The sequence below is a fragment of the Sylvia atricapilla genome, chromosome 11 (genome assembly GCF_009819655.1).
Source record: "Sylvia atricapilla isolate bSylAtr1 chromosome 11, bSylAtr1.pri, whole genome shotgun sequence".
NCBI lineage: Eukaryota > Metazoa > Chordata > Aves > Passeriformes > Sylviidae > Sylvia > Sylvia atricapilla.
The window spans coordinates 13,764,751-13,777,977 of NC_089150.1; the positions used below are offsets into that span (position 1 = coordinate 13,764,751).

The following is a 13,227-nucleotide window of genomic DNA, read 5'->3' on the forward strand; positions in this document are numbered from 1 at the left end:
TACTCACTGTTACGCTGTAAATCGCACATTTAAAATAAACATTCTTGTGACAAATTAATTTGACACCGAGGTGTTTATAATGTGGGGAATTCTGCCCTCTGCTGAACACTCAAAATCAGCCTATTAGTGCAACCACACAAACCTGGCTCAGTGGTAGAAAGGACCTGTGAATAAAGAATCTGACTGGTTAATTCAAATTAGGAGACATTTGAAAAAAAAGTACATCTGGGAGAGGATCACCATAATGTGAAATCCAGTCTTTTATCATGAGAAACCTCAAGACTTTTTTTGAGATATGACAGGAGACATTGTGATGCTGTGAAATATCCCCAAACTGCTTTTGTAACTACTCAGCAGCACAAAAGAAGGACAGAAACTGTACCTGTAAAGCAATATACAGAGTTGATTCTCCTCCCTCAGGCCAGGACCAACTAGACCATAAACCAAACCTGTCAGTATTTGAGACAAGCAATTCATCACCACAGCCAGTGGTGCAGGCACTTTCAATCATGCTCTGCAGATTTCACAAAAACCAAGGGAAAGCCTTGCTCTTTGAGCATTAGGAAGGTTATTCCCATCCTGATGTTTTCCACTCTGAATTAAAAATTCTCATATAAATCCCACAGTTGCTTTTTTAGATCACACTGCTTAAAAATAGGAACAACAAAAATCTTCCTGAACAACAAACTTTTAAAAATATTGACTATAATAGCATCATAATCACAAAAAGATTCTGAGATACTGGTAGCAATGTAAAGTTTCTCCTAGTACAGGCTTCACTGAGCTTCCTAAATTTTTGCTTATAAAAAATTGGACACTCCAATTTTTCTTACAGACAGTTCTTTCAGGAAATTCTGTGGGATAAAATCCCACATCAATTCTCATCTTTTGAATAAAAAATCTCAGCAATTGGTGTTTCTGAGAAGTGATCCAGATGCAATTGAAAAGTATTTTCATGTGCTTTTCCTGCCCTCTGCTAAAACCCTATTCCTGTAACAAGGTTGTCTACTTCTCATCTACTACTATTCCACAGATATAAAGTGTAAAGAACTTCTGCTCTCAGCACACTCCAGACAGTGTGAATTCAGGCGGCTCAGTTCTACAATTAATTCTTGCTATGTGACAGCCCTGATAGCCACGGAGATAACTATACACAAAATGAAGTACAAAATTTGAAGCCAATATAAGTAAATCTCACAAGAATAACATATGAGAGGATAACATCCCATTCATTACCAGAGCTTGATTTCTGTAGCTGTGTTTTGCAAGCCTTTCACCATGGCTGTAGCTATATCAATATTATCTTTAATCTTTACAGGGAGTAACTACATCTATTCTCTGTGACTGCACCAATTAACCAAATAAATCTTTGATCTGATTAGTCATTCTACTATAGAAATGGTTACAGTCAAGCTCTGAAATACTGAGAGCTGAACATTGTTACAGAGATATTAGCTGGGATCATTTGGGTAGAGCAAGCAGCTCCTGTACTGCTTCCAATGTTTAATTACATCCCCCCTCACAGATGTTGAAGAGCTTCTGGGCTCTACTGCATCCTCAGACATGTGCAGATCCTTAGGCCAAGAGAAGTTGATCTTGTGTGTCTGACAGCAGAAGGAGGCTTCAAAACCCAAGGCAAATCATCAGTGTCATACTGATTGTGGGGTTTGTATTTATTTAAAACATAGAGATTCTGTATCTTGCACTCAGAGAGGGGAAAAACAACAACAACAACAACAACAACAAACCAAAACAAACAAATCAAGACCTGGATAAAACACCAAAGTTCTGCAGAAAAGAATCAGAAGCATTCATGTCTTAAATATCAATACAAATCACCAAGCCAAAATCCCAGTGGTCATGCAAGAGTTAGGCTCTACAAGCATTCAAAGGAAATACAAATGCACTTAAATGCACTTAGGAGAGGACTAATAAGGTACTGAGACATCTAACATCTTATTCAGCAATCACAATTTAGGGGCCACTCTTTAACTGCCTACACAGGAATTCAATAGGCAAAGAATAGATTTATGATATAGTGTAGAAAAGGACAGCAGAGAAAACAAAACCAACTTGCAGGAAGGATAGGATACAAAATTTATTTATACATAATCTTCATGAAGATATCACCTTATTCTCAGCAGTAAATTTACATTATGATTATGTAAACAGGGCATCAAACACCACTGCAAGCAGATCAGATATAAAATACTTCATAAAAGTGATGTTGAAATGTCCATTCTTCTCTAGCCTCTTTCTGCTTTTATTGCTTAACTAATTACTTAGTAAAAGTTATTCATGGACACTGAGGCAGTTCCCCAGGTTTTAAAAACAGCATTCATCTATATATTCTTCTCTTGTAGCAAACCTAATCTAACCTTTTATCTCTGAGGTTCCTGGGTAAACTATAAAATGCTGATTGAAGCCTGAAGCCAAACCCATCTGCAAGATTACTATATAGCATTGAAAAAAATCATTAAGGGATCCACTGGGAAAGATAGCAACTAGGAATTCTACCAAATTACTATGATTGAAGTACAAGAGAAAAAGAGCTAGATTTAAAATGTGTGCTGTTAATCTTTGGCTAGTATAAAATATGAGGTGATACTATATAGCAGTTAACCCTAGGGAGTTAAAAAAAAAAGACTGAGAAGTGTTAAATATCTGGGCTGCAAAAGAAGAAACTTTTGGTCCACTCAAAACTACAGAATGATTCTAACTTACTGTTTGTGAGAAAAACACATGATTTGGTTTTTCCATTAAAATGAGCTTTATCTTACTCAGTATCTTTCGTTTGAGACGGGGCCAGACTCTCACAGCATTGGATGATTCAGACATGTGACATGTGTCACTTAAAGACTGAACCACATTTTTTCACCACTCTGTACACAACCATTTACATGTGCCATGATTAAAAACTTTGCTTTGATTTTCTTTTTTTTTTTTTTTTTTTTTTTTTACACAAGTAGTCCCAAACCATCTGCATTGAATATAACCAGCCACGTGTTTATAGAGTCAGAGTGTAGCAATCTGATCAAGGACAGAGCAAGCTACATCTTAACAGCTGCAATCTTGGGTCTAAGGTGATTGGAATTTCTCAGACGTGCTCCATCTGGATAATGGGGAAGTAGGAGAGAGGAAGTTGCTGTGATAGCAGCCTTGGAAGCATCACCAGATTTTAGTGAACTTTCTAAGCCAAAATGTGGAATCATCTGTGAGAAAATACTATGGAAAGAAAGCACCTACTAAAAGGTAGGTAAAAAGACAGGTAAAATAATTTCAAGGAACAGCTCTCCATTGCTGAACTACTAATGTGTACAAAAGTAAGAAATTAATGAAAAAGCTCCTCCAATTTTAAAACATAGCATCATTCAGCAAAGTTCCATTTTTTTGAATTAGCAATTCAAAATTTGGATAATGTATTAATCTCATCACGTTCGTTAATTTCATCAGGCTTTTAGAATGACTCCTTTTTCTTTTGTTTAAGGAGACAAGTGAACATACGCAAATACATTTTGCTGAGGCTGAATTCTACATAATAAAATACACAATATAACTGTTTCTGTAACTGTAACTTGCACTAAGTCACCCTGCAAAGGTATTCTTATCTACAAAGTCTGATAGGAAAGCCTGAATGAACCAGAGGAAAAGCATAATTAACTAAAATGACACACTTTTCCATGCAGTTTAAAATAAACAGGCAGAGATTGTATACACTGTATTTACTGCAATTCTCTGGTCTGGGCAGTTATTCAGCTCCCTCCCTTCTCTCAGACTCTGCACACTAAAGCTACCACTTATTTATTGTCTGGGGTGGCTTTGACTGTCACGCAAAATCTGCAGGTTTTGGGGTGGGAACTGCACCAGACCTGACTTCCCATGGTCAATGCAACATCCAAGACCTTCACCAGCCCCCCCAGCACAAGCTGCTGCTCTGTCCCACTGTGGGGATTGTGCAAGCAGAAAGTGTGATTTAAAAAACAAACAAAACAAAAAGATCCCAAACAAACAAACGAATCAAAAACAGCAGTGAAAAAAATCCCCTTCCTTTCTTCACCAGCTTATAGCCTGATAATACAGCATCACCCCCAGTGACTGAGCTTTCATTCTCCATGTGCTACTTAGCTCCAAAACATCCTGCCTGGGGACACATGTGAAGCAGCATTTTAATCTAAATCACTGCTGCTTGGCCTTTAAGCTCTTTATTTCATTTGGAGTACTTTTTTCTCTGCTCACATGATCCTGATTTGTCATTTCTGATACTTTAATTTCACGGTTTCCATCTAGTTTGCAACCTCAAATGATCTCTTATTGATCTGCACTTAGCCTTGAATCAGTAGAACACTAACAGGTGTTCAGTCAAAAACCAAAGTTCCTTTCTATACACACTTTCTTAATTTAATACTTAAAAAGGTAAAACCTTGATTCTCTTAGGAAAATAGGAAAAACAACTTCCCTGTCCAAAGATAGGTTTTCATGACCAATCTCTTATTTAAGATGTTAATCTAGAAGTTCCTAGGTTATGGTTGGTAGTAAAAACCAGTTGTTTTGGATGGATTCTCCATGACAGATGGCTGTGAAAAAATGCTGCACTATAAAATTTGCAGAAATACTGCAGAGAAAAGCTGAATACAGGAGCCATGTCATTTGCTAGGGAAAAGAGAATAATTTAATTATAAGTTTCGAGGCAGAGAAAAAGTAGGAACTACTAGATGTCTCAGGTACACAGGACAACCCTCTAACAAAACAATAGAATAAAATAATTCTTATGCCACAGGTATTTAGTTATCTCCTTACCATCCTAAAATGTGTTTGCTTTTCAAATTGTGCAGTAATGTTTAAAATTATAAAGCAATATGGAAATATACAGGGTAAAGTCAAAGTCAATACAAAATACCAGTTTTACACACCTTGAGCCTGACCAAGAAGTTCATGAGCTGAGCTCACATTCTCAGGTGGATTGCAGTCAATTATCACAGCAACATGGATGTGATTTACTTCACTGAAGAAAACAACCTCTTTATTTGGGATTTTATTTGCATTCTCGGGATTTATCATTTGGGATTATGTAAAACTGGCAGCTGCTTATAATTATTTGGGGTTTGAGTAGAAATAATGAAAAACATCTGCTTTTATCTTAATACTACCAGACTTAAACCCATGAGCTCAGTTATACCTAACTTCAAAGCTGAAAGCAAAGAATAAAAGAAAGCTTCACATATTGCTAACAAATTTTCAGTGATTCATTTATATGTACGACCAGTTATTCAACAGCCTTCAAACCTTTAATTATCTTTTAAATATATGTAATTTTGCACTTCTAATTAGATAGCAATTTAATGCTCTCACAGGGATTCAGATGGGCTGTCTTTTTTGAAATGTAAACTCCAATAGGAATAATCATTGGCATTCAAGTGATTGAATTCTTCAGTTATTTAAATGAACGTGAGGCATTTACACTGCTCAAATCATTTAAATATTCTGCTGTCAGCTACAGCTGTAGAGTTTTATGGAGTCAATGAATAAAGCAAGGGTAAGTGTAGGTTATCTTATGTTCCAGGCGGGACTCCCCAGAGAGAAATGAGATTTGCTGCTTCTGAAAGGCTAACACTGCTTAAGTGGGGCATTAATGTGTCCCCTGACACTCGGATTTCTCTGTTTTCCTGTATTAGGAGAAACAAATTTTATCAAAATTTACAGCTACAAAAGACTTCAGACTGATCTAGAATCTTCAAACATTCCAGGTCCTTTAGCTTAACACAGCACATGGTGACAGTTCCCATTCTGAGGCTGAAATGGTAATTTACTCAGGCACCTGAACCACCAATATATTTTGGTGAGGGCACTGCAATATTATACAAAGGCTTTGCTTTCTAGCTGTAACTTCCCCAGTCAAGACTGATCAAAGTTAAGATGTGCATCCTTGTATAGAAAGCAAGGCATCAATTGAATTAATTTACAACAGTAAGAACATTCAAAACAGCCATTCATAAACCTTGTTACAAGCCTTCCAGAGCTTATATTGAGAGTAGGAATAAATGTCTCAATCCTCTCAGAAATAGAGGATTTTGATTTAAACCCAGCAATATTACAAAATCTTTAGTAATCAGGGATGTTATTATGTTAATTAATAAATCAGAACACATTTTTAAACTCAGATTTATTTTAAAAATGGTAGAATGTAAATAAAAGATACAATTTTATTCAAGAACATATGCGTTTGTCTTTAAATGCATATTTTCTTTAATTAAGAAACTCATGCTCCCTGTTCAGGAACTCTGTGTATTCTACCCTAAACTATCCTAGTAATTACTGAAAAAAAACCCAACCCTGTTCCACTCCCTGAACAAAAATACAATCCCATTGCTAACTATAAATCAAAAAAGCCACAGACTTCAGAGAAAACTGGTAGCAACCTTGCTATTATTTATTGAAAACCACACAAACATTAGTGCTGGGAGGCAAAGCACAAACCCCTAACACCAGATAAGGTTCACCACGGTGGCAATCTGTGACTGTGGCAGACACTCATCTTCCAGGGACATTCCTTAATCTCTCTGCAATCCCACTCCACTTCCCAAAGAAAGCCGTTCTTCTCTGGCACCTTTAACAGATTGCAGAGTGGTAGCTGCAGTGATGATCAATCAGCCACCATTAATGTGGTGGTTGTTTATAATGACACAAAAAAAAGTATTTATCCCTTGTTTCTCATCCTTCCTTTACATTCAGTAAACTAATTTCTTTGCCAAACGGCAACATCATCACCATGACATATTTTCATTTTAAAATCTAACAGTCTAACACCTGGCACACACCGCAAGTGTTAAGAGGCTCCTGCAAAGCAGATTAAATCTGCCAAGTTGACAAATGACAAAAACTGTGTCCTCCTGTGCACATTTCAATACAGATAAGGAGCCTCAGACAAAAAGTTAAGAAAAATCTGAAATTCACTTTTGAACTCCCGAACAGTATTTTTTTTTTATTTTTATTAGCAGTAAGTCGTGGTTTTCAACGGGATATGAAATTCCAAACTACATCACACAACTGAAAATATTCTCTCGTGGAAAATAAAATGCCACTCTGTAAAAATCTAGACTTTTAGTCAAGCTCAGCATATAGAAGTATTCCGTACAACAGGGAAAAAAAAAAAACCAGCACAGTATTAAAAAAAAAAAAAAAAAAAAAAAAAAAAAGTATAAAAAAATTATCTTTCCCACCAGCTATAGTCTATGGAGTTTCCCACTGGGCTACTCTCGGTAGGAAAGACTTTAAAACGGCAATTTAAAAAAAAAAAAAAAAAAAAAAAAAAAAAAAAAAAAAAAAAAAGAAGAAGAAAAAAATCGAAAAATCGTTTGAGAAAGAAGATGAAGACAATCCTTAGGGAAGCAAAGGCTTTCCAGCCCGGCCGGCCGGTGCCCAGGGCCATTTCCCGGGGCTCCCGCTGGGATGAGCCCGGCCCGGGGCAGCGCCCCTGGGCGGAGCTGCGGCACCACCTGCCGGCCGGCGCCCGCACTGCAGCGCAGGACAGCGGGGCCCTGTCCCCTGGGACCGGGGGGCCCAGTGTCCCTTCAGACCACGGCTCTGTGTCCCCTCACACCGCGGGGCTCTGTGTCCCCTCACACCGCGGGGCCGATGTCCCCTCACACCGCGGGGCTCTGTGTCCCCTCACACCGCGGCCCGGTGTCCCCTCACACCGCGGGGCTCTGTGTCCCCTCACACCGCGGGGCTCTGTGCCCCCTCACACCGCGGGGCTCTGTGTCCCCTCACACCGCGGGGCTCTGTGTTGTCCCCTCACACCGAAGGGCTCTGTGTCCCCTCACACCGCGGGGCTCTGTGTCCCCTCACACCTCGGGGCTCTGTGTCCCCTCACACCGCGGGGCTCTGTGCCCCCTCACACCGCGGGGCTCTGTGTCCCCTCACACCGCGGGGCTCTGTGTCCCCTCACACCGCGGGGCTCTGTGTTGTCCCCTCACACCGCGGGGCTCTGTGTTGTCCCCTCACACCGCGGGGCTCTGTGTCCCCTCACACCGCGGGGCTCTGTGTTGTCCCCTCACACCGAAGGGCTCTGTGTCCCCTCAGACAGCCGGAGGAGCCCCGCTCCGCGCTGCCGCGGTTCACTGGCTTGTTTGTCGCGGCTCATCGCCCCGCTGCTAAATGTCTTGTGAGAAATGGAGCCCAAAGGCGCTTCCCGGCCCCTCTGTGGGACGGTGGCTGGTGAAAGCGCCCGGGGCTGCTCCAGCCCCCGCTAAGGATTCAGGGGGCACCTTCCTCCTCCGTGCAATCCCTCCCGGGAGCGCCCAGCCTGCCAGCCTCACCAAAGCCAAGTTTATTCAAAGAAACAGCAGAAGAATCAAGTGACGAAATCTCCCAGAAAAGCATTTTTAGATATAAACCAAATAAAATAATCAGCACAAAAATGCAGCCAGCTTAATGACACTGTTCAGTGTTAGATAAAAATCTAACAGGAAGCATTCTGTGCTGTTTGCTATCCTGCCTCTCTGCTCTGTGTCCCAGAAGACAATCCCTTAAAAAGCAGTACATCAGCTCCAGAACTAACAGATATGCTGTTAGGAATGCAGTAATTCAGTAATATTCTAGTTTTACATCACTGCCAGAAAACCTAACAGGATAAACCGGAGTGGATCAAGTCAGTAATCAATGAGACTTGAATGTAAATCTAAGACAGAAATAATTTTAGAGAGTATCTTTAGTGAGTTATCTAATTCCAGATCTACACTATTTTCACATAGTTATTGTCACAAATTTCATGGAATCTTACAATGGTATCAGGATTTGGCCTGCAATATTAAACCAAGGGCCCAGGCCAGCAATCACTTCACTCTCAAAAACTTCACTGAAGTCAACAGGAGACTCTCATTACCCACCACTGACAGAACCCAGAGGTAAAAATGACTCTTCCAAAAACCTGAAATGAACAGACCATGAATATATCACAATGAGTTCCCCTAGCTGACAGCTTATGGGCTACTGACCAACATTTTGATTTTAAAAAGAGATTCCAATGTATAAGGTAATGAAGTAAGTGCCTTCAAGATGTACATTTGGTGAGGGATAGTAACAGCAAACCACCTTTTGCCTTACCAAAGCAAAGCAGCAGAAATTAGGAAGAGAGTAAGTCAGCCTAACTCAGAACTATCCACAGTTCCTGGACCTCATTACCTTCTGTTTTATAAAATATCTATTATATAGTGAATAAATACTAACAGTTTTTCCCAAAGTAAGTAAAGTAAGTAATTTTCCCAAAGAGAAAGGGACACTACAGCAAAGACAGGCGTTATCCAACTCTCATGATGTAGAGAGAGAACTTTGTCAGATTCACCCATTGAAGCTTCTTTCTTGCACTTCTCATAAGCTCTGCTCCAGTTAAAAACCAAACTAATTGCAAATATAAATGTTAATTTAGTGTGTAATTCCTTGCCCAAATCTTAGACAAATTCTTTTGCTCAGTGAAGACTTCAGATATGCTAATGACATAAAAAATCATACTCGTCAATAATTTTGTTTTCAAAATAAATTATCCACCCAGTTCATATTTCTGTTTTCTACTGAAATATTGTTGGAACTGGGCATTGCTGGGAGTTCCTGCATGAGACACACATGTGGCAGCCATGTGGACGCAGCAGTGAAACCATTAATGCCAGTGCTTTGCTAGGAACCAGTGGTGATGGAACACTTGCCAGTGTTGTTCCTAAACAATGATGCAACCAGGAATGTACCAGCCCTCTGGGGTGTTAACTTGATAAACATTTGCAAAACAGCAACTTTATTTTTGTTGCTGTGATTAGTGCAAGCAAGATGATAAGGAAAACTAAAGGTAAAATTTGTTGCTATTTCTCTTTTAGTACAGAAAATCCCTGGTGTTCCTATTTTGCTTAAAAATATGCTTTATTGAAATTTCTGCATATATATTAACTTAACTTTAACACTTTAGCATGACAAATAGGGCTTATTACACAGCACTAGAGCATTCCAACATTCCATTTCAATGTAAAATGAACATAATTATAGCAATTCTTGGCTTTGCTGTTTTGCAGTAATGGAGGTCTGCATCTTTTGCAGAAGCAACTTGTATATTTATTTTCCTAGGGGTTTTTTCATGCTTAGTGTCGTTTCCAGAGATAAGTTTACCAAGAACTACGACGGGTTATGAAACAATATAAAGTATCTGCTCCATTGTATTTAATTTTTAATGAAGGCTATTCACACTTGGAAAAAAACCAAATGCAACACATACAGCTAAATAAAACAGATCAGTAAATAGCATTCTTACCAAAGGCCTAAGTTCTGGGTGAGTCAAAATATATCCATTGTTTGTAATTGCAAAAGCATATCCATGAATACCTAACTGTAAAAGTAAATGAGAAATAAATACTAATTAGCATGGTCTCCAGTAAGACTTTAAACAAAACAAAATCAGGCAATTATTTGGCTGTCCCGAGCACCTGACTTTCACAGCCCTTATTCACAAAATGTTTTGCTATAACATAGGTAAAAATCCTTGACATTTTTTGCAAATGAGTCATTGTCATGAATTAAGCATAGAGAATGATTTTACACTGTCCCAGAACTCTGCTATCCAGGGCAATCCTTGTTCCTATGTGTGACAGAGTCAATTATTATATATATATCCATATATAATATAGCTATATATGAGATGCCATAGCATGTGGCATAAAGAACATGGGCCAGGGCAAAGAGATACTGGAATATCATAAATTGCCCTATTCCCAGGAGTGTACAGCTTTCTTCACTTGTTGTTAAAGAACCACTTAAAGATAAGGAAAGTGCAGCTGTAGTGAGCAACAGTTACCTGTCAATATGATATTTACATCTTCCCATCTTAAAGGCTCCCTGCTAAATGCAGTGCACCTTGAGCCACAAAAGGCAGCTATTTCTGCTAAGGAATTTCCTCTAAGTTTACATCTTTCTACCAAGTGGAACTATGGGAGATTCCTTGAGAGCAATGAGATTTTTGATGAGGCCTAACAGTGCCCCAATTTAGCATTGTACTTATTTAAACAAAAATATTTTAAATGTTTAACAATATGCCTACTACACAACTGATTGCATCCACTGAACACAATGAATGAACCTTTAAATTCTTCATGTGCTCATTCAAACATCCCTTCTTAGCATGAACATGCTGCTAATATAGACATTTTCTACATGTTCACTATGTATATTTTGCAAATATTTTTTCAATTCTTCAGATAATATAATATCCTGTGTATTTTTATTTAAGCATCTCAATACACTGAGGTATTAAATACCAAACAAAAAACAAACAAAAGGAACTTGAAAATCCAGAACTATCTTGCTTTGATATTTACTTTAAACTTCTCACTACTTAATCTTGTGATTTCACTTGAGTGCATTCTTAAATGCTCTGTTGAAGTGGGTCTTTAGGAATTTGTCTGACATGAAGCAACTTGAGCAAGGCTGAAAAGTCAGAATCCTTTCTAGGAGGCAAAAGGGAGAACAAACCTGTCAGATTCTGGAATTTTCTGGAAATATAAACCAGAGTATGATATTATGGCAAGGTCACAGGTAAAAAACATTCCAGGTTAATTTATAGTGTCTGTGTGTGGATGCTTGTATATGGTCAACTGTAACTGCCACACAGAAGATTGTTTCATAAATTAGTGGTTTTCCTATAGCAATAAACTTCAGTGAGAGCAATAGAAGGTGATAGGTTCTTGGCATCTCTTCATAAAGGAGGGATAACCAAAATAATAACAATGGACATATTTTAACTATTATAGTGTGACAAGGGAACGAGCTGTTGGCTAAATATCAGATCTCAAGTGTAATTATCTGTGTTGATAACTGCAGAATGACATCCAGGCAATGGAAGTCAGGTAAAGAAACAAATGTGGGTGGTATATTTCACAGGAAAAAAGCATTTGCCTGTTTGAGGCCTACACAGGATGCGAGGGTAGAATTTTATCATGTTCTGTGCAATGTGTGAAACTGCACAGTCTCTGCAGTGTCTGAGATATGCTACCACTTACAGCAGCATTGCCATTTTAAACCTTGAATTATGTCTCTAAATCACAGATTCAGGAACAAAAAAAGCCTTTTTCTAACTGTTGTTAAATGTCACATGGAAGTCAAATACTACCAAATACAACCCCATCTTACTCAGGAGAAACTGCCACTGACATCTGGGGATGTTTAGTCAAGGTAACAACTGCTGAAAACAGCTTATTGCTATTATTCATCTTCCTCAGCATAAAATACACCTCATCCAAGCTGAGAGAATTCCAGGCCAGCAGACTTCTATTTTCAACCATCATTTTATATCCCTGTGTGTATTTTTTGTCACGTGTTGCCTCTGCAGGAATGGGTCCCAGGGGTGATTATGCTCTTGCAGTTGCAGAGTCTTTGTTTAGGGCATGTGGGACTGGAAGTTATAACTCAAGTGATCTCACTAACCCAACTGCATTGCATGATATTGGTAATAATCCTCTCTTGCACTACATCCTGCAATATAAAACATACCTTCAAAAAAAGTCTAATATTCAGCAAGAGGATCATATATTACTTCCACAGAAAACTAATTCTTAAAAAACTTCTTTTCTGAAGCAGTCTCAGTCTGTTCCAATACCCATTATTGGGGCCTCCCACTCTTTCTAGATTCTCATATTCAGACTACGTTCAAATGTTACAGATCATTTAGGAGTAACCTCAGTGTTACTTGGCTTTTTCTATCCAGCCATGCACAGCCAAGCTTTTATTTCTGCAGGTACCAAAACATTGTTCTTCCTTCTCACTACAAATGAAACTTGCTCTCCCCACAGCTCCTTACAGGCAGCTCCAAAGATTGTGTCCATTGCTCCAAATTTAGCAAGAGAACAAATTTTGCTCCTTTCTCCTCTACCATCTACTGATGCAGTATTTCTGCATGCACAGAAGTATATCATAAGTTGCTGTTAGCAAACTTTGGTGGTCTGTGCACTGAGAGAGTTCCCTGTTATTGCTGGGAACTGCAGTGTCTCTGTCACTCTGCTCTTGTTTCAGTGTGGAGTTACCTGCTGCCTCTTCCTATAGCCTCCAACTTCTTTGAACCTCGGACAGCCTTTCTGTGCTGGGTTTGCCCAGCCCCTGTGCTAGTGGGATCCAGATCACAGGAATTTACTCCAATTCACCTCATCAATATAGCTGACACTCTTTTTTATGCTTCATTTTTATCAAATTCTTGTTTAA

The 13,227-nt window shown here is 38.9% G+C and overlaps 1 protein-coding gene across 2 annotated transcripts in view; it reads right to left on the reverse strand.

The window, feature by feature from the left end:
* The window catches only part of CACNA2D3 (calcium voltage-gated channel auxiliary subunit alpha2delta 3), a 397,930-nt gene that overhangs the window by 94,495 nt on the left and 290,208 nt on the right, over nucleotides 1-13,227 (reverse strand). For both annotated transcript variants that reach the window (XR_010744448.1, XM_066326744.1), the window contains exon 16: nucleotides 10,292-10,366. Coding sequence is in view for 1 of the 2 variants with exons in the window: in XM_066326744.1 (XP_066182841.1) it covers nucleotides 10,292-10,366 (75 nt within the window). In the remaining variant the exon portion in view is untranslated. The remainder of the gene's footprint in view (nucleotides 1-10,291; nucleotides 10,367-13,227) is intronic.